Source organism: Micropterus salmoides, unplaced genomic scaffold, assembly GCF_014851395.1.
Source record: "Micropterus salmoides isolate LMB-PRFRI ecotype aquatic unplaced genomic scaffold, ASM1485139v1 Ms_hic_scaffold_1, whole genome shotgun sequence".
NCBI classification, from domain to species: domain Eukaryota; kingdom Metazoa; phylum Chordata; class Actinopteri; order Centrarchiformes; family Centrarchidae; genus Micropterus; species Micropterus salmoides.
Genome location: NW_024040040.1, coordinates 51,617,923 through 51,639,696, shown reverse-complemented (window position 1 = coordinate 51,639,696; position 21,774 = coordinate 51,617,923). Strand labels below are relative to the sequence as shown.

At 40.5% G+C, this 21,774-nt stretch overlaps 1 protein-coding gene across 2 annotated transcripts in view; it reads left to right on the top strand.

The window, feature by feature from the left end:
• Positions 1-21,774, top strand: part of LOC119913373 (LIM zinc-binding domain-containing Nebulette-like) — a 114,915-nt gene that overhangs the window by 11,999 nt on the left and 81,142 nt on the right. For both annotated transcript variants that reach the window (XM_038732798.1, XM_038732789.1), the window contains exon 3: positions 18,546-18,630. In XM_038732798.1, the coding sequence (XP_038588726.1) occupies positions 18,546-18,630 (85 nt within the window). The remainder of the gene's footprint in view (positions 1-18,545; positions 18,631-21,774) is intronic.

The following is a 21,774-nucleotide window of genomic DNA, read 5'->3' as shown; positions in this document are numbered from 1 at the left end:
GAAGATTAGTTCCTCCTCTTAAAGCCTAAATGCAGCCATAGAGGGAATACCTCCTGTTATATTGTGTTAGCATCGCGCCTGTATTGCGTGGCAGCTACAGGAAGCTTAAAAGTCTGGTTGATATTGGTTGGCGCATGGGTGCATGGGTGGGGCATAGACTGGATTTTTATTACACACAGCCATGCCGTCATCAAGAGTTCTAACAAAAACGAGTCCTTGTTTCATGTACGTGCAAGACAATCCTAACAATCGCTACCACAGCTTCTGTGTCAGCTGAAAATTACGCTGATGGATACGCCAGTTGCTCGTGAGCGATCAGGGCAAAACAGTATCCTCTCCCTACCAACAAGAAACCGGCCAGCATAAACACAATGCCAGGCTGAATGAATTACGGGAAAGAAAATGGTGTTTAGGAGCATTCAGGCTACTGATTTGCACCTCAGGGTGGCATATCACATTGCTCATTACTTCAGGAGTGTTTAGAGCCTTTAGTCAAAGCTAAAGGATAATTTCTCAGAAATTCTTTTTTAGCTGCTGTCTATAACATCATTCAGACAAGCAGGAGACTCCCAAGCTGCTGCGGTTATTGTGAGTTTGCACGTCCCGTTGGAGGAGTTATATGATCGATCCCAAAATCCTGCAGGACACTTTTTCACATCCTCGCAATAAAGCATGTGCTGCAGTGTGTGTGCGTCCCAGCGTTTGATCCGCATTCATAAACCTATGGACACTAATTTTCATTTCATCAGGGGAATCCAATCACACGTTTACTGACGGCTTTTTCAGAGGTGTGTCAAGCAGGCCAGAGACTCTTTCCGAATGTCCTTCAGAGCTTTTCAAAGTAAAAGCTCTCTAAACAACTCAACATGAAGCATATTGCTGCAAAAAACATCCTCATCCTTTTTTTTTTTTAGCATTAGATGCATTATTAGATGCATTAGATGTACACAAGCACCCGACACAGACGGTTACCAAAATAAAACAGGAAGAAGCAGACACACGGACCAAATCCTGACATGATCCGGTTTGTACTGGAAGTACTGCGCTCGCTTCTCACTGCTGAACCGTAGAAAACAAATGGCTGTATCTTCCAGAGAGAAAGAAAGAAGAGAGCAACTGAAAGGAGAGAAAGGAGGCTGAGGATAAATCTGACCGTGAGAAACAAAGATGGTGAGCGCGGCACATTGAGAGAGAGAGAAACTTATGTAACCCTCCTTCTAATCCTTCATGGTTCAAGCCCAGAATCTGCTGAGGATCCGTGTGGAGGAGAGAGGCAGATACCGAACAAAGACCGAGTTAAACACAGTTTTAAACAAGTAAATAAAAAGATGTGACAGGCAGAGAGGGACGGTGAGGCTCCGACATCACCACGAGAGAAAAGAGAGGAGGAGGAGAGGACGGGGTTGGTGTGAAGTGAGTCTATTGAAGGCCGTCTGAGAGGGTTACGCATGAACGAGTGACCAGAAAGACGGAGGACAGCGAGGGCAGATCGCTGTGTCATGGTGTGCTGAGATGAGACGGCTCTCTGTCTTCACTCCGGTTCAGTCTCTGGTTTCCTCATCCGTCATGTTCAGAAGAGACTTTTCTGTTCGACACCTTGTGTTTCCACTTCTTTCCTTCCTTTACCTCTTCTCTCTTCTCCTTTCCTCTCCTTTCTTCATTTCCTTCCTGCTCCTTGTTTCCTGTTTTATTCTCTTCTCTTCTTGTTTCCCCTCCTGTCATTTCCCCTCTACTTCTTTTCTCCCCTCTCCTCATTTCCTCTCCTTGTCTTCTCTTCTCTCGTCTATCCTCCTCATTTCCTTTCCTCTCCTTTTTCTTTTCTTCACCTCTCCTCTACCCTTGTTTCTCTCTGTCCTATCCTCGCTTCCCTTCTCCTAATTTCCTCTCCTCTCCTGATATTTCCTTCCTCTTGTAGCCTTGTTTCCTGTCCTTGCCTCCCTTTTCCTAATTTCCTCTCCTCTCCTCAATCCTCTCTTCTGCTCCTCTCTTCCCCCGATATTTCCTTCCTCTCGTCCCGTTGCTTCATCTCCTCTTCTTATTTTTTCTCCTCTCCTTGTTTCCTTTCCTTCCCTCTCCCCATGTTCCTCTTCTCTTTTCTTCATAACCTGGATAACCTGTTAAGGTCTCTTGGTGCCTCCTTACTAAAGATGTACAAAGCTGTGGTTGCTGAGTGAGACTCTCGTCCTAATGAAGCGAAGACAGACGTCTTTTGACATTATCAATCATTCACATTTTGTCTTTGTTCCTCTGGGACGTCCAGAAATCCTCTTCCTGTTATGAGGAAACTTGGAGAGAGTAGAAAGATTTTGCTTTCCAAATGGGGAAGTGATAATACTTCATATAGTTGTGCCATGGCATTTTCTATCAGCTCTGTGCAGCTGCAGCTCTTACTGTAAGCTTGAAAGAGCACATTAAGAACAAAGAGCAGGAAGTCTGGCACAGGTTGTAGCAGTATTATCAATAATCCATTTATTATTAATCCTTCCATAATCCAGTGTTAGACATTTTGTGCAACTGAGTCTGAGTTTTGTGATGAATAAAATGTGGGAGAAGATCTCATCAGTGGGCCGTAAAGGAGAGCTGAGTCCTCTTTTAAGTCCAGTTTTAAGCTAAATTCAAAGAGGACTAAGTTTTATTTTGGTGAATTAACCTAAAAATGTGGGGAAATCTTTCTCGATCAAAAACAGGTAGCTGTCGTCCACTAAGACACACGTGTCCTGTTGAAATATTGCCGGATAAACCAGCTTGCTTTAAAAAGGCGAGAGACGAAACGAGGATTATGAAGAAGAGTGAGTAACAGGTCTGATTTCCACAGAGCAGTGACAGAGATGATGAGGTGGTGATTTGTACTCCAAAATATGGGAACAGCCCCGATGATTAGAGAGCTGATAAGGTGCCAAAATAAAGGACGCAGCCTTATTTTGACATTATTTTTTGTGCGTGAGATAATAGAGGATGGTCTATTTCCCACTGAGGAGGCGGGGTAATAAAGTATGAAAGCATTTTTATGGTCTTTTTAAAGAGGAAATATGGCACAACGTTACACATCTGTTGTAAAACTCTTCTGCTTCTTTGTCTGTCCATCATCTCTGTCTCCTCTCTAAGAAAGCAGCAGCTTCAGTCAGACTCTTCTAATCACAAGCCGCTGATCAGCCCGACAGCCAGCTATTAAATCGTCAGCGTGATAATATCTTAAATAAGCACAGCCTGTATTAACTCCCCCTCGTTTGTCATGGTCTTTTATCAGGAGCTGCCACCAACAGAAAAGCACGAGAGCCAGTTAGAAGCGTTAAATGTTGGCAACGGAGGTGAAGTAATGAAACACGTCACATCTGCGTAGAACTTCAGAACACAGAAAGTGGTCCTCATTTAAAAGTTTTACTTATACAACTTTAACAATGAAACTTTACAAGCTAAAAGTTTACGTAAATAAAAGCTTTTTTATTAAAATAGATGTTGATGTTTCTTTTATTTTAATATGCAAATAAGGTATTTCCTCATTAAATATGTGCATTTCCAGCACATTTAATAAGAGTCAGATGGATCTTTTTGGTTTTATTGTGATAATATACCAAATTGCTGGACATTTACAGAACGGGTTATCAAAATGTTGTTTTGTTTTTTCATGGATTTATTCAAAATATACCACTCATATGTGTGATGGACCCCTTTTCCCACATATTCACATATCAAATGCCACATAAAATGAGACTTTTGCAAGATATTTTTTAAAAAACTTTCTGAATGTCTCGCTGTAAGACCGAAGATAGATATTATTTATATATATATATATATATACAGTATATAAATTTGAGAGTTAAAGCATCAAATAGATCTTTAAAAAAACACTAATACATATTATTTACTAATTTTAAACAAGAGAATATGTAAATGGTAATGCAAATAATAATGAATATATATATATATATTCAAGATTGCTTTGTGCATTTTATGAATGTGTGGTCATAACACAAAATAACTTGAAATTTGAAAATAGATAGATTAAAGAAAAATCATTATTTTGGGCTGTGGTGTCTGGCCTTAATCACTTAGAGAAGATAAAACAGTCAGGCAGCCGGCAGGCTCAGCTTTCATGTGCTGAAGTTTTAATTTCCAGACTTACACGGTCAGAGAGTTGTTGTAAATATCAAGCAGGCTCGATATGCAGCGCTCACCTTCTCACAGCAGGGTGGAAACCCGATGTTGAAAACACACCAGTGCTGTTTTAGGGCAGCGCCAGTCACACCGAAGAGTTCTGATGTTCAGTGTTCTTTAATGGTGATTGATCTGGTGGCTGTAGTGACACAGCTCCCTGCCACGACACACATATTCTGCACACACACACACACTGCATTCACCCGGAGGGTGTACAGATGCAGCAGTGTGTCTAATGTCAAACTAGGCCACTGGTTGCAGAGCACAGACTCAGTCTGGTGGACTGCTGTGATCAATGTGTGTTCATCAACTGTCTGTCTGCAAAACTGCCGACTTTAGTTTCTGTGCTGATGTCCTAAAATGATTGAACTGATAAAGTGATCTAGCGCTGAAACGATCATTGTCGATTATTGTTTCGTCGATGGTTCCGGAGATTTTGCTGCTTATCTCCACTTGACCTTCTTATTTAATCAATTATTAAAAAGTTATGGCGAGATATTTAACTTCATGTTTGTTACTTTTTTTTGATTTGTGCAGTTTATGAGCCTGCAGGTTTTTTATGTATTCAGCATAGTGAAATTTTTTTTTCAGATTTATTTCCACGACTGCAACTAACAATTATTTCCACTTTCAGGTAATTTGAATATTTTTTTAGGTTAATTCAAGGGATGTCTCCAGGTCTGGGAAAAAGAAACAGGAAAAAAAAGAAAAAGAAATCCACAAAGTTTGTGAAGCAAGAAGCTGCGAATGTTAGCATTTGTTCGCCAATTATCACAATTGCTCACAATTACTTTTTTATTTCATTAAGTAATATAAATATGTTTCAGCCCTTTATGTCGTGTGTGTTTATGTATGATTTTTGTCAGCAGCAATGGAATTAAATGTAACTTCAGAGAATTTTCTTTTTACTTCTATAAAGTTTGGGGACTTGTGACGTATTTTAAAAAAAGACAATGGTTAAAATTGGGGGAGGCAAAATTGACTTAAGCTCAAAATCCATGAAGGCCTTACATGTGCAACCCAAAATGTATGACCACGTGTACGATACGTGCCACAAACATAAGGCATGTGAATACATCAGTGTAGTGTCCACCGTGTCCTTTTGGAGTTCATCTGGTCGTTTTTAGCCCCTTTAATGGGAAAATCCTAAGAAAACTTTGATCCTTCATTTCCCACAAATAAAGCTTCATATGATTTTTGTTTCACCCTCCCTGCGTGGGAAACCACTGTGAAACTCCTGACTCCCTGATTTGTGATGCAGACGAACTGTTTTCACAGGCTGAGTAGCTCCTCAAACGTCTTCTTCTGTGAAATCTGTTGCCAGCAGCACCAAGAATGATGTCAGCAGAGTCAGCGCCGAGGGAAGCAGTTTTATGGAGGATGACGCTGCAGCAGGAACACACTCACTGCAGAACAACACCTCACTCTGCTGCTGAACTACCTGTCAGCTCAGATGGAATAGGCTGAAAACCTCCACTCTCCTTTTTGTTGCCAGGTTTCACATTTTTAAAACATGTCATTACTGTAGCTGATCTATGGCTGAGTGATGATTTAATATTTTCACTAACTGCCAGCTGCAGATTTTTCTTGGCTCATAGTGATTTGCTTGGTTGCGTTCAGTGTTTTGCTTTGACTTTAAATTAGAACAGTTTTTATATTAATGTTGTTCTTGTTACCCGCCCCCGAGCTGACACCACTGTGTGTTGAGGAATGAGCCTGTCAAGTTAAAAGTTACCGTCACACTGGCTACTAAAGTGCTCCGCTGGCCTTTGGAATGTTGATCTGTCGATCGGTCAACCATTTTGGCCCAGACCGAACTGTTTCAACAGCTATTGGGTGATTTGCCATGAAATTTGGTCCAGACATGTATGATCTGCAGAAGAAGTATCTTTTTGTAATCCCCTGTCTTTTTCTCTAGCGCCACCATGAGGTTGACATTTATATTTATTTATTATTAGCATTTAGGTATAGTTCATGCGCACAGGGCTGCTAACATGGCTGTCTTGTTGAACCTCTGTAGAAGAGAGTGAACTAGGGCCGGACAATAAAACAATAACAATAATTATCGCTAATATTATAATATAACGAATGTTCAATAAATGTTTGATTTTATTCACTTGAATCACAGAATCAGGACTTAATTTTGGAAAAAAAATATGTTTATTTTGTTGAAGAAAAAGGACTGAAACAAGCTTTTACTTAATTTTTCTCATGCATATTTGTTAAAGATTTTATCACAATTGTTTTGAATGTCTCAGATTTGTGAAGTGATTCACTATTTGGCCTCAAGTTTTGACCATAAAGAAGAGTTTAAACCACAATTAACCATCAGGTTTCTTCAACTTTGCCTTTATTAAACCCAAAAGAAATAAAGATTTGAAACTTATCGTGATAATTATTGATATCGACAGATATGCAGCTTTTTATCGTGATAACATTTTTGGCCGTATCGTCCAGCCCTAGTCTGAACCTGTGGTTGTAGGTACAGACATATCCTTTCATTTGTGTACCATGTAAGTGATTTGATCTGTTTATCTTTCCATTTTCTTAGCTGGCAGGTTAATCTTTGCAAATCTCTACATGTTACAGCACACATTGTTTTCACTGCAAAAAAAGTCAAACTTCTGGCTTATTTCAACAGCAGTACCTCACTGCTATGAGGCAGAATAAAACTAACCATGCAGTTGATAATATCTGCTACATAACATTGAATAGAAACTTTAAGTTGTTTTGGGTATCAGTTTATTGGTTCTGAATTTGAATAATGCTGCCAAGTGTTTGTAAATACCGACCCAGTGAAGAGTCTGCGGGGTTGAACAGGTCAAAGAATTTGAATCTCTGCATTGCATCTCCATGAATATTTGAACATTTGGCCTCTTAAAATATTAATTTTGTAAGTTCTTTCTAAAATATAAACATTGGTAGTAAGCTGAAAGAAATGTTGTAATTATGGGATGCTATTACAAACTGACTAGTATAGTAAGTGTATCTTCAAAGAAACAGTGAGCATCTAACTCTACTGCAGCAACCAAAATACACTTTTGTAGTTTAACGAAGTACTTCCTGAATGTATACCAGGTTTTTGTTATTCTCTGCATGTAAACTTCTGATATATGCAGACAACAACATGCTTTGTTGAGACAGCAGATTCTGTACATTCCCTTGATTTAAGATCTGTGTGTTGTGCTGCTGAACTGTCAGCACAGTTTACAGGAGCCAAGTCTGTCCTGAGCCCACACTGAGATTTTCATCAACACCTAAGCAGGAAGATGGAGAGTGGCCAGATTGACCAGCAAGAACACAAACACATTCAGCTGTCACCCCTGCCCTCTCTTCCTCCTCTTCGTCCCTCTCAGCCACAGTGATTCACCAAAAGAGCATCCGTGTTGCTTTGTGTCCGTCTGTTTTGTGTGACGACAGTTAAAAAGAAACGTGGGCATCTCTTTTGTGTTACTTGATTGGTATCTGAACACGCGGCACCATCCTCCTGCCCATGTGCTGTTTGTGTTGTTGTTGACAGTGAGGTGGACTCTGGATCATCCCCCCCGTCATGCAGCCAGCCTGGTTTAGCTGCAGTGACAGACACGATTACAGGCGTGCCCCCCCCCCCCCCCACCTGGCATCAGGAAGCTGTTTCCATCGTAAGCTGGAGAGAAAGCGTGGATAATGTGTCTGTGTCATCCAGATATGATTCAGAGCGCTGATACGACGGGGAAACAATTTGTCCAGCGGCCAACAGCAATACTGCAGCAAAAAAAAAGGCGGGCGAAACCTCAATCGGATGGATTGTTATGAAATTTGGTCCACCTGTTAAAGGTCCCCTGAGGATGAATAACTTTTCATCCAGCTGCATCATCAGGTTAGCATTTTGATTTGTCCAATACTTTGGTTTGTGACCAAACACCTGCAGATCTGATGGTCAGCGTCAGCTCTATTTATTAGTGTGCAAACATTTGCTAAAGAAAGCATTAGCATCAGGAGCACTTTAGCACGCTGGTGACCCTAAGACTCTAAAGCCATTCCTGCATGTGGACTCAACAGGGGTTGGATTTCCACGCTCTCCACCTTTTTTGCTTCAGTTAATGTTGTATGGGATTGATCAGATGAGATATGATGAAACAGTTGCCTATATTTAGCTTTTATTTGTATCAAAACATAACAAGAATACTGATTGACAGTGGAAAAGTGAATTATGCTGCAGGATTAGTTTAAGACTTTTATTTGTAGATGCTTTCATACATTTTACTTTAAAAATGGCCATTTTATCTATAACAACTGTGATGACACCAAGATGACCACAGCCCCTGTGAAAGATGAAACTAAATTAGGGCTGCAGCTATTTATTATTTTAGTACTCTACAGATTAAAATATCGATTCATCGACTAATCAGATAAGAAATACTTTTGCTTGTCTCCCCCCGTACCGGGATCAGCTGTGTAACTCGTATCAGTGTAACGTTACAACCCAAACTCACGGACTAACCAGTCGGAGAACAAGAACAACAACCTCTTCTTTATACATTTACAGCTAGGAAATGTGCCTTACATTCACAAGCCTGCATCTCAAGCAATCATGATTTACGTTAAACGTTTAAGGCCTGTCTCCCTCGCCATTTTGTCTCTCTTCCTCCACTTCCGTGGCATCAAATCATGTCGTCTTCACTTGTCCACACTTGTCCAGCTTGTTGTGCGTAAACTAAACACTTAATTTCACTTTAATTTCAGCTCTGATGACCTGAGTTCAAATACCAACTCATGACAACACGTTTCCTCCTGGTAGGAAAGTTCGGACCGTCCCGAACCTGAATCGTAAACTTTAATGCAACAGAATGTCAAATGTTCAAAATCATATTTAAATGTTGTATTAGAGTATGTTCACGTTAGATTGTCCTCTCATAAAATCATCGTAATCACTGTCAATTGTCAGAATTTGGATGTGCAACAAATAAATTTCCATTCTTCGGATTTAAACCTGCAGAGATGAGGTTGCTTTTCTTCGTCTGAACGCTCTGTTAGACTTGTGTGCGTCACTGCTGCTGGGAGCGAGCAGACTGCCGTCGTTTGGCAAATGCCACTGCAACATTACAGACAATGGTAAATCTAAATTTGTATCCGCAACACACCCTCTGCATTTCTCTCTCTCTCACACACACACACACACACACACACACACACACACACACACACACACACACACACACACACACACACACTGTGGTGTAATGTAAATCTGGTGTCTTAACCAAGCTGTAAGAGAAAAGCAGGATGTGTATGAGAGTATTATTGGACAGTGTGTGTGTGTGTGTGTGTGTGTGTGTGTGTGTGTGTGTGTGTGTGCGTGTGTGTTTCTTCCTGTTGTTTTTGTGGAGGTTATATTTAGCTCATATCATGATGAGGAAAGTACAAAACACCTTAGTGTTTGTGAAGCAGTGTGTGTAATTAGTTTTCATCCTAGAATTTATTTGTTGTTGGGTAAACAACACACACACACACACACACACACACACAAACACAAAGTAAAACTGTTAGATAAACCCATGCAGTATTTCCACCTGCTTTCAGGTTTTATTTGCTAGCGTTCATTATCAAGGTTGCAGCTCATTTACGTTTAGTACAAATCCATTCAGAAGGTAAATTAAAAAGTTTAGTTCCTTTCACCGACACAATCTCCCGTCATTACATCAGAGCTGAGATCAAAAGCTCGGCATTGCTTTCAGCTCAGGATGTGGGATCTTAACAGTGGTAATTCAGGAGATTTGAGTTTTTATTTTTGCCTCTGCTGTCTCTGCTGCTGGTATTTCTTCTGTCATCCCTTCCTGTTGGTTTAATGTCCGCTTCCATGTTGTTGCTGATGTCTAATTACTGTGTTGACCTGTCTAGGTGACAGCTGGGAGATAGTGGGGTCAAATTCTGCCTGCGTGTATTAAGATATTGTTTTCATGCAGGATCTCAAGGCTCAGCCGAGGTGTGGAGAGTACAAATCCATTCAGAAGGTAATCCGTCCTGAGTCCGTGGTTCTCTCTCGGAAAACGGTGGATTGCGCCCTTCGGGTTGGGAGTGCGCTTCTGCCCCGAGTGTGGGTGCCTTCCTTTGGACGTTTTCAGGGCACAACCAACTGGTAGAGAGAGAGAGATGTCGGGAATACCCTGCTTAGTCTGCTGCCACCAAGACCCGACTCTGAATAAGTCAGTTATTAGTTGGTGCTGTTTTTTTTACAAGAGTGTAATTGGGAAAAAAATCAATTTAAATGGTACTATGTTCAGCAATGTGTTCACATTAAGATTAATGTCTGGAGGAGCTTTGTCAAGTGTTCAGGTTGAAACACTTGGGTGTTTACCAGACAGGGGGGCTAATGAAAGACGCTATCAAGTTGCATTATGGGAAGTGTATTTTGAAGCTTGTATCCATAAAAGTCAGGATAACCTCGGCCTCCTCAGCAACGATTCTTTTTTACTGTTTTGTTTTTAATCTGACTGTTTCGAGTCCTCCAACTTGGGTGAAGACTAGTTTCAGTGGCTGGAGCAGAAATGTGTCCAATTGAATCTTTGAGTTTGTTCCTGGCCAGTAAAAACCCAAACTATGCAAAGAACCGAGCGGCCTGTTTGTCTGCTGCAGTCGTCTGGACGTCAGCTGGCCGTTAAAGACTCCACACAAACTCTGTTATTGTCCCGAGCTGCTTGTCCAGCCAGAACAGAGTTACCTTGGATAGCTGTGTGTGTGTGTGTGTGTGTGTTTGTGTAAAATATCCCACAGAGCCGCTCTTTGTCTCAAAGGATTGGGTTGCACCAAATGAACAAAGCATTCATGGTTGCCAGTAGCGACGGCAGCAGGTGAAGTGAAACTTAAGGACGAAATTAGTTTGTGTGTGTGTGTGTTTATATAAGACCAAAACTATGAGTAACAGAAGTGAAACAAAGGGAACACACACACACACACACACACACACTCTCAAAGTCGCCTCTGGCTGTGTTTTTCTGTCGCGGTCTCTGACAGGCTAACTAAGCCTCGACAGGAAGTCTTTCTGTGTTTGTGACATGACGCAAACAGAACGAGGGAAAGTCAGAAATAGAGGAGAAAGAAACAGGAGGGAAGCAGAAAGGAAAGACAAAGAATCAGCAGAACCTAAAGTTTGAGGAGCTACAATCATCATTTTAAAATCATTTATTTGACTTAAAAGACATGAGACTTCATATAAACACATGAGATTTACACTGAGCAGAGTGTCTGTGGTCTATTGTTGTTTTCCTCTTTGACAAATCTTTGACAAAAGATGCTGTTGCTTCTTTAGCTTTCCTTAAAGTGACGTATTATATTATAATTATATTATATACATATTATAGTTTGGTTGATTTTTTTCAATCTTTTTATTTTAGTTTGGGTTTTGAAATTTCCTGTTCCAGTATTTATGATATTTGTTTGAAAATAGAGAATTGAATTATTGTTTCTTAAAGGTGCTCGGTGGAGTTTGCTTGTAAATGAAATCAGGATAGACCTCATCATCATCAAAGTTTAGGGCTACGCCTACACATGCGCGCTGACGCCGCAGGGTTAGGGTTACAATTTTGGATTTATTCACGCACTTGAAAAACATTTATTGAAAGTTTTTTTTTTTTTCTTTTTACATATTTATTTACAGCATTAAACATTGACATGTATATTGTAATAGGCGTGACTCTTGTTTCGCTGCGAAACTTCCACTGTGAGATTGACAGTTGAATCAGGCTCCGCCCACCAAAGCATTGAATCTTCGACTACTGGGAGAACCCATCGTGATTACGTGCTATTTTTTTAGTGGGTGCTGAAGATAAAGAAGCAACACGTCCTCATACCTAAATTATAAGATTGGTCGATTGTCAGCTGTCCCAAATCAAGTGTAACGAGTGTTGGCAAGTAGCAACAGGCGTACGGGAAAAATGCTGTAGATTGGTAAGTTTTAGGCAACAGAAGTACTTGGTTGGGTTTAGAAAAAGATTGTGGTTTGGGTTAAAAGAAGTACATTAAGTAAGTAACAGGATGTAAGTAATGTAGGTCACATGATATAAGTCATCTGCAAAATGTTATGTTATGTCAACTTTAACTTTCACACCGGACTTGAATCTTGGTATCTTAGCAAAAAATTCTGGACCCTCCCCACATCCACGACTATTCCTTCTAGTATCTCTGTGGGCCCCCACTTCGCTCGTCCACCAACCCCGCCACCCTCCTTACACGGACTTTATACTACGTCACCTGACTTCTTCTGACACTAGAGGTTGCGTCCTAACTAAAAACGTTATTATGGGTAATGAGCTGCATAACAACCGACCTATATGGCTGTTTTTCTGGTGAGGATGGGCTTGATGAATGGATGAAGAAAGTGCTGAACATGTGGATGTGATGGATGCGTCCTGAGCTCGAACTGGGCCTGGATCTGATGAGCAGGAAGTGAATGTGATGATTGTGGCCAAATCTGACTGGTAAACTAAATAGTTAAACGCCCGTATTGAGCTGTTAGAGGTCAGGAAGAGAGAGAGAGTTGTGAATGAATTGGGCGTGAAGCTACTTCTGTGGCAGGAATATATCACAAATGTGAAATAAAACGAGGACCCACTAATACAAACATCGCTCCATAGCGCTGCCAGTGGTTGAAAACGCCACAGGGTACCTTTTAATGATGTGGTAGTTAACATGTTTCTGTGGTTTAGAAGCTCCTTTACGCCTATTGTTGATATCATGGTCAACGATAACCGACTTATTACAGACACTACATTTTCTGATCTTAACTTTGTTGTGGTAATTTGCTGCTACAAAGGGTAATAACAGGAAGAAGAAAAAGACACATAGTGCTATTGTGTAATGAAGATTGTTGTAGTCACTTGGTTTGAGGATATGGCACACTGTGCAAACTGTCTTGATGATATTCACTTCCACACACAGAGAGACGCAAGCAGTAAAAGATTTAAGGGATCTATAATAGACTCATTGCGAGTGTAGATTTACTTTGATGGTGGAGACGAACATCCTGTGAGACAGACAGTCGAGTAAAGATCATGATGACTGTTTAGGATCTCCTACTAAGTATCAGTTAAAAGCCACAGACATGTAGAGACCACCGCAGACTGTTTGTGACCCATTATCATTACTATAATTATAACTGCCGAGTAAAATGCAGAGAAGGAAATAAAACATCTACAACAACAATATAATGATGCAGTTTGTAACGTTAGGACTCTTGTCTCCCAGTCTGTGTGTTGTGGTTGACCTCCAGGATCAGTGGTGTTCAGTAGTGAAACAGCTCACAGCCCCTCCTCGTCTGTTTGCAGTACAGTACGTCTGCAGTAAAACTCGTTAACCTCACAGATTTATATATGTTTAAAAGGGGAATCAAGCAAGTGATGATGCACAAGACATGTTATTTGTCCTTTTGTTGTAATGATGGAGCCATAAAAATATATTCTTGAATATAAGCCCTCAGAATAAAAATTCTTTGACTTTCTTTTCTGTAAAGTAGCATTTATCAGATTTTTTTTTCAGCAGGACCAAGCGGCCAACCTCTGGGTCTGATTGGACAACCTGCATTATTTCTAACGGCCAGCAGGGGGCGACTCCACTAAAAAAAGAAGTCCAATTGTATTGAAGTCTATGAGAAAATGTTTCTACCTCTCACCTGATTTATTCCCTCAGTAAACACTTTCCTGATGAGTTTATAGTCTCAGTCGCTAGTTTCAAGTCTTCTTCAACACAGCATGATGTTCATTTAGTAAATTATGGTCCCATTTAGAGGAACATAGACCAGGAGGCAAGGGAGGCTTTAGGGCGGGGCTACCACCTTCTCGTCCAAGCATGTCATTTCTGGCTCCAAAAAAACAAGATGGCGGCAGCCAAAGTGCCAATCTTGAGGCTTCAAAAGGGTTAGAGTTGAGGGGGAAGTGCAGAGTCTGGTGATAAATCACTGTGCGACTCCTTCCCTTTACACTTTTTGTCTCTGATTCCAGGACCATCAGCACTGGTTTTATTACTGTTGTTTGATTTATGTTAATGAAAAAATATTGCAGCTTTAACTCAATTGAATGAATTAATTGGAAATGTTTATTTTCTGTTCTTCTAATAAGCATATTTTTCAGTCAGTACAATTATGTTCAGCTTCAATCACTGGGGTCTTTTAACCTTAAACCAAAAGACACAATAATGTTTGAAATGTGTGTTTTACACCATAAAGATTTCATTCAAAGGATTTTAGGATAAGCTGAAAGACTCAGATAGAAGATGTTACTCAGAGTAGCTGAGGGTGTAAATATTTTTGTGATTAGATAATTTGGTTGTACAGAAGCAAGTTTACCTGCTTCGTTTCTAGAGAACGTCCACCCTGCAGGAACAAATCATCCCTCTAAATGCTGACAAGAGAGGGAGAGAGGGTGTGTGTGGGAGAGAGAAAATGTTAAAATGAGAGTGGGAGGAAGAAGGAGGTGAAGTGGGAGGAAGAGAGGAGTGAAGGACAGTTCAGTGGAGTGGTCAAACTGTGCTGCTGAATATGCTGCTGGCATCGATGATTCACGCACACACACACAATGAATCAGCCAGCTCCGAGGAAGGCAAGACGCTGTGTCTCTCTCCGGTGTTGTCAAGAGCTCCTCCAGCTGCTCAGAGACGTTACCAGCCACCATTTAACCAGAGTTAACTGGTTTCCTCCCTGTGTCTCTTCTTCGTCACCATAGTTTTACCCATTGTTTATTACGCCTGTACGACCCGAATATTTTATTCTTATTTCGAGTCTGCACACTGTTTTTTACACACCATCCATTTCACATGTAGGCCTATTACATACTGTAATCAACATGTATTTGTGAATTAAAATAGCAGTTAATGACGACCAAGATGTCAAGATGAGATGTGAAGTCGATTTTTAAGAATTCTCCATGAAATATAGCCGGATTCCTAAACAAGCTTCAGCTGCAAAAGAAAACTGAATTACAGTAAATTACTCATCTTGTAAGTGTTTGTACTGATTGATTTTTGTTATTTGACTTTCCCAAACTGTAGCTATCCAGAAATAAACTGATAAAATAATAGATTAAGAAAACACACAAAATATGAAGACTACAGAATACAGACATACAGTAATCTTTAAGAGCATATAAAATACTCTTAATAGAATATATCCAGTAGATATTATGCCTTACTTTATTTATATATTACAAAATGTCATGCATTCATTTCTTGATTGATTGAATAGTTAAAAATGATCTGGTTCCTGGTGATTCAGTGTAAGAACTTGCTGTTTGCTCTGTTTTATATTCCTGTAAGTTAAATGTGTTTGCATTTTGGACTGTTGGTCCATTATTTCATTTTTTGGGGATATTTCGTTGACCAAACATTTGATCAATTGATTAAGAATATAATTGCGTCTTTGTGATCACAGTCTTTCTGTCTGTGTTCTCATGCTATGCTAATCCAGCTGCCTTTTTGTGTGATTCACCATTATCTGTGTTAAATATCCTTGTTCACATTGTGTTGTTTCTGTTTCGTCGACCCACCGTAGATCACTGTCACAAAGGCAGCTCCACAACTGAGCCATTAGGAAGCCATTAGCAGCAGTTATGAGTCAGCCCACAGTCACTGTTTTTATAAAAGAGTTGACATAAGGTGACTAACAAACAGTGAAAACAATATAAAACGGTAAAAAAGCAAGACATCCTCCCAGCTGAGGAGCTGGAACAAGCAAATGTTTGGTATTGTTAAGATTGTTTTAGCTTTTTGTATGTGGTGAAATGTAAAAAGATTGTCATGAATCTTGCAGCACGCTTGGCCAGACACCTCTGGGAACCAAACCTTAGTGAATGGGAACAGTTAACCCAGCAATTGAAGGACCGTCTATGACAAATACAGCTGACAGTAAGACGGGGTTCTTTCTGCTACTACCTACCTAACTACGTCCTTCAGGTTTCCACAGCAAAAAGAAACTTCACATATATAAATCTTAGGGTTCCTGGTGAACCAGAGAGTGCATTTAGTTCCTCAGTCATAATTTCATTTGCTGAAAAGGTCCTTGTTTTGTGGGGGGAGGGCAATACGTTTTGAGAGGTTACAGTACTGAACAGCTGTGGCTCCACTAACCCTTTGAAATGGGTGTAGTTTTCCAGGAGATGTCTAAGGGCGTACTCACTCTAGGCCAAAGTCAGGGACTAGCCAGAGGAGAACAAGAACAACAAACGCACATTTAGACATTTAAGAATTATGCCTTATCTTTGCTAGCCTTCATCTCAACTAGCAATCATGATTTACGTTAAATGCTAACGTTGCCGTTAGCTTGTTTCGCCTCTAACCTGTGGACTTGATTTGTAGACCGGTGCTTTCTGCTCAGGTGCTGAATCATTGTCGTTCAGAGCTGTTGTTGTTTTCTTTTAGCTTGAAATGTTTTTTTTTCTCTGGCCTGTCTCTTCTTTGTTGCTCGCTATTTGCACGGTTGCACTTCTGTTGGCTATACATCTTAGATTGTAAATATCTATCTATCCATCTATCCATCCTATTTATAAGTTGCAATCCGCGGCATCAAATCACATTGTCGTCACTTGTTCACAGGGTAAGCGCATTATGCAACAGTAATAATTGTCAGCTCCAAAAAGTGCGGTGTATATTTATGTGGATTTAACAAAGCAAAGACTTTCCATCAATCCTTTTTAGTAATTGAGTTTTAGCCCTATTTGCTACATTTTCAGAAAACAATGACCAAAAAGAGAGGGCGTCTCTTCCTGGGCTTAACACCGTTACAATAAACATAACTTAAAAAATTCCTCGAGGTGGAGATTGGGATTGTTTCCCACCCTCTGTAGTCTGCCACCCACCACCCTCATACTGATTGTCCTTTATGTTGCGTGTTTGTGCAGACAAAAGCTTTAAATCCAAACTCACTGATGCTGCTTTTAAATACAGAAGACTAAACATATATCTTAAGGTCATTAACTAGAAACCAAAAGGCCAAGTGAGATAAAGGGAGGCAGGGTGTTGCTTTGTGACTTTTTGACTTCTCAATGGGTCATTGTTCCTGCTAATGTCATCATTTAATCATTAAGGTTACTTGCCGCATGGGAAGGGCGCTGAGATTTTTCAGGCTGCGGCCTTTATTGTTAAAAGGGACATTAATTAAACAAAATGACTTATTACAGAGTGAGACAATCTAATGAATGGTGACTAAGTGTTCCTGTGACGGTGAGAAGACAAGCATATATTTGTTTTAAACTTGAGAAGAAACATTTCCTTTTGTCTTTTTCTTGTATTTGGATCATTTCAGAAGGCTCAGTTGCAGGTGTGGAGAACCAGGGCTGAATAAACAGCTATCAGCAGCAATAATAGTTTGCATGCAAATACACCTCAAAGGGCATTTAAGAGGGACGATTCCTGAAAATGTTGCAGAGACGGTTGGAGATGTGTGCTGATGCAATCTACAAAGAATTTGTCTCATAAACTTGACCTCGAGGTTTACAGTTTCAGAATTCATCATATCCATTTTTATGTTTCTCAGATGAATCATCGGTTGAGAGTGGAATAGATGTGACAGTATAATGAATGATGATTCATCTCCAGTGTCTTCTTCTCACATACGGTTATAAAAAGGCACCCTTTTCTTCTCTGTTGGTTTGTTTGAATCTGTGATGTCCTGTCGCTGTCATAACCATCATCTTTTCATAATCTAGTGAGATACAAGTGGTTGTTTTTTGCTACAAACTACCACAACAGTTTATTTTAAGGATTGTAGTAGGGCTGAATGATTAATTGCATTTGCGATAAAATCGCGATATGATAAAACGAGATTTAATGCGATCACACTGTGATTTACTGCGTAAACTTTAGTGTCAAACAGGGAATTTTTTGTTGAGAGATGGACTCTTGTGGAGATTTGAGGAATGGACTCGTTAATTGGTGGTTGAACTTTGGGTTTTGTATGAGCGCTTACTGTATAACAAACGGTGGTGAACTTGTCGTCTGTAGGTCGGCTGACCTGATTATTATATATATATATTCATATATATAACATATATATTATCATATTATTTTATGCCATGACTTAACTAATTATGATACTTCTTCTCCACCATTGCTCATAATAATTATTTATGCAATTCATGCATTCCCTAATTTCTTCATAACTATAGGCCTGGCCCTTTATGTTTATGTAATGCTGAGTTGGTTATACTATACAGTGATTTATTGCTTGTCTGTTTTGAATAATACAGAAGATAAAGAGCTAAAAAATAATGGCATTTTAAATTGCAGTCGCAATATTGGTTATTATTAATATTGTGTTTTCTTTCTATGGTTCAGTGTCGTCCTTTGGATTTTAACTCCTTTGTCTCCCTCTCTACTCTTCCGCTGTGTTTTGTGTTATATGAAACCCTGCTCTTTCTCTTTTTCAGACATTACCCCAAGACGTCGTTCACCATCGTGGCCGACACACCAGAGAACCTGAGACTGAGACAGCAGAGCGAGCTGCAGAGCCAGGTAAACGCACTGATGCACACTCTGCAGGCCTCAGGTGATGAATCATCCCTGAGCAGGTAGCTGTCCTCAAGCAGCGTCACCAAATGTTATTCCATTCACATGCCTTCATGTGCATTTTGAATATGCGTATGCGAGTGGAAATGCCAAAAACTGGAAAGAAGTATCCCAAAAACGTTTGAAGCGAGGTGGGAAACGCGACAGAGGCAACAGACTTAGTGAGTAAATGATGACGTAAATGCTCATTATACTGCTGAACTTGACGACCTTCTGATAAGTCCGCACGACCCCCTGAGCCACAGCCGCCCCTTGAAGCATGTGACTTAATAAACGTCCACTGAAGAGACGAAAGCATCAGATGTTTTTGGAGCGATGACGAGGCTCTAACCTTCCTCACATTAACACATGGAACTAACAGAAATGTCATTTTTTCCCACATTGTTTTCCATCATTTGAGCTTCGACTGCAGCTCTTTTAATGACGTCACGTCAATGCGTCTTTTTCCGCGATAGTTTAATGTCACCGACTGGAGAATTACCTCCACCAGCTGTTTGTCCCGTTGCATTCAACTCCTAATATTTGTGTAATGGATGGAAATTTAAATTCATTAGCATTTCATTATGCAGAATTTCTAGTTAAAGTTGTTATATTTGGATGGAAATCTGGCTTCTGAGATCCAGCAGATCTCCCTGTTCATCCCGATCTTCTTCAGCCGTCAGGTAAAGAAACTAGTTAATATTCTTGTCAACAGAAGTGGGGAAAGGAATTAGGACTCCACCACTGACTGCTACGTTATTGTGTCACGACCGAGAGATAGAACTTGTTGACAAAGGATATCCGGATATTGAATTGGAAAGCTACATTTTTCGCTTTACATTCAGATCCTCTCAGTTTTGTCGACACACAGTTCACGGTAACTGTCTGACTAACATCTGGTTTAAAGCAGCTCTCTGGCTCATATCTCCGTCCCTCTGGCACCACACGGAGATGAAAACAAACGGCCAGGTGTGTCAGTAGGAGCTGCTCTGACGGTTCTGCATCCTGAAGGCGAGATGAGTCACTGAGCTGATTTAGTGACACACAAAACTGATGCAAAGATCACGTTTGAGAAAATAAACCTGCTTTACTTCTGCGCCATATGTCCTCATCCTGTGTGAGAGAGTGTGTGTGTGTGTGCCCAGCACTGCAGTACAAAAGGACAGATGTCCACTCAGCAGTCAGCAGAAGGGACGTGCTGTTTGTCACGGGATGTGTGTTTGTGTTTGTTGTCCTGCTCTGCCCTCATAAAAATCCATTTATTAGCAGTTTGCCATTTACAGACCAGAGATTTACACATTCATTCATTCTGTCCTCGTCTCCCTCTGCATCTTAATCTCCATCAAGCTTCTCTCTTGTTCAACCGTTGTGCTCTTCTCCTACCTGAGAAAGTTCTTCAAATTTTAGCATCACGTTGGGTTTTATTTTAAAGTAGAACTGTCTAGTTTAGAAACGGGAAACAGGGGTTTTGGGCGTGATTGCCGACACGGGAGCGAGCAGCTAAATTATAAACATCTATTGGAACAAAAAGGTGAGACTTAACAGGAGACGTGGGGTTCATAGTTCAGAGACATGCAATGAAAACACATTAGTAGTCCATAAATCCACAGGCGACCAGAGGAAAAACGAGGAGTACAATTCAGAAACATAAGAGGAAGACAAGAAACTGGTAACCACAGCCATCAACAACAAAAATGAAGAAAAATTAACTCGCAACAAGTCAGACTAAACAACTAAATACACCAGTGGGGGTGAACATAATCACGAACAGGTGAAACCGTTAGACAATCAGTGAAACACATACACAGGAAGTAAAACAAGACGAGGACAGTAGAGCCAGACAAACTACACTGGGAACCAAGAAAAGAAACGACTTGCGTCTGTGATTAGACAGTTTCTTAAAGATGGGTCGGTCTTTGTCTCCTCCTCCTGTCATTTAAAAAGGCTTCCACATTTGGCTCCTGGTACCAGTTTCTAACCCAGCTGTGGTGGACACGAATCCAGTTTCAGATGCATCAGACCAGATCCGATTGGCTTAACGCCGCCGCGCGATGGATCAGTTGTTTTACAGTCCTCGTATCTCCTCGTCCTGTCCACACATCAAATCACGGGATACGGTTTTCTCTCTTCTCGTCTCTTTTTAGGGCAATTAATTTACAACCTCTCTGACTTAAACAAGACACAAAAAAGGCAAAACAAGCAGTGTCACACATGGCAGCAGCTACACGGTGCCGTAACAACAATGATGGATCACCTTAATGTTCAGGTGTTTGGCAGACTTTTATCCAAAGCTTACATTTGAGGAACAACATACTGTATAAGCATCACCAAAGCATCAATACAGCATCTCTAAGTGCCAATAAATACTAGTAAGAGCATCATTGGAGTAAATACCTAAGGAAAGTAGTAAGAGCGAAGGAAATAGTGCAATCAATACAAAATAATTGTAAGGGGATAGAAGAAGAAGAAGAAGAGCACAGGAAGTGCATGTTGGAGGTTTGAGGTGTTATCAGAGAAAGTGTTCTCTTAAGTAGTTAGCAGTCAAATGACAACACACAGATGCTTAAAGTCCCCAAAGGTGCAGACGAGGTGCCGCAGCCTCCGTCTGTGTGGATGTTATGGCTGTAGACTAGATTCATCTGAGCACAAACTCCTTTCAGCGCCTTTTAATATCTGGCCCGATCTCTCCTTTCTCCGCTGACACGCTGTTCAGCCACCTGACATAATGGATGAGGCAATTTAAAAAAAATAAAAAATAAAAAATCTATTTGGCACAATTTTATCTTTCCTTTTGTGGCGTGAAAATTGAAATGAGGACAGCGGGGACGTCTAAAAATTTGCATCACTGTAGATACTTTTGATGTGACAATTTCACCTGCAGTATGTGTCCTCTGTGTCAAAGGGACTTTCCTCCTCCTCCTCGTTATGTCTCCTCATTTCCCGTGTTACCTCCAGGAGAGAGATTTCTGTGAAACATACCCTCTTCCTCTTTTTACTTTCCTGCTCCCTCCTCGTCTTCTTCTACTTTTGTTCCCTGGAGGTGATGTTGAAATCACTTTAAATTAGCACTGAAGCGTTCACGGCCTGCTCCTGGAAACTGATTGTAACAGA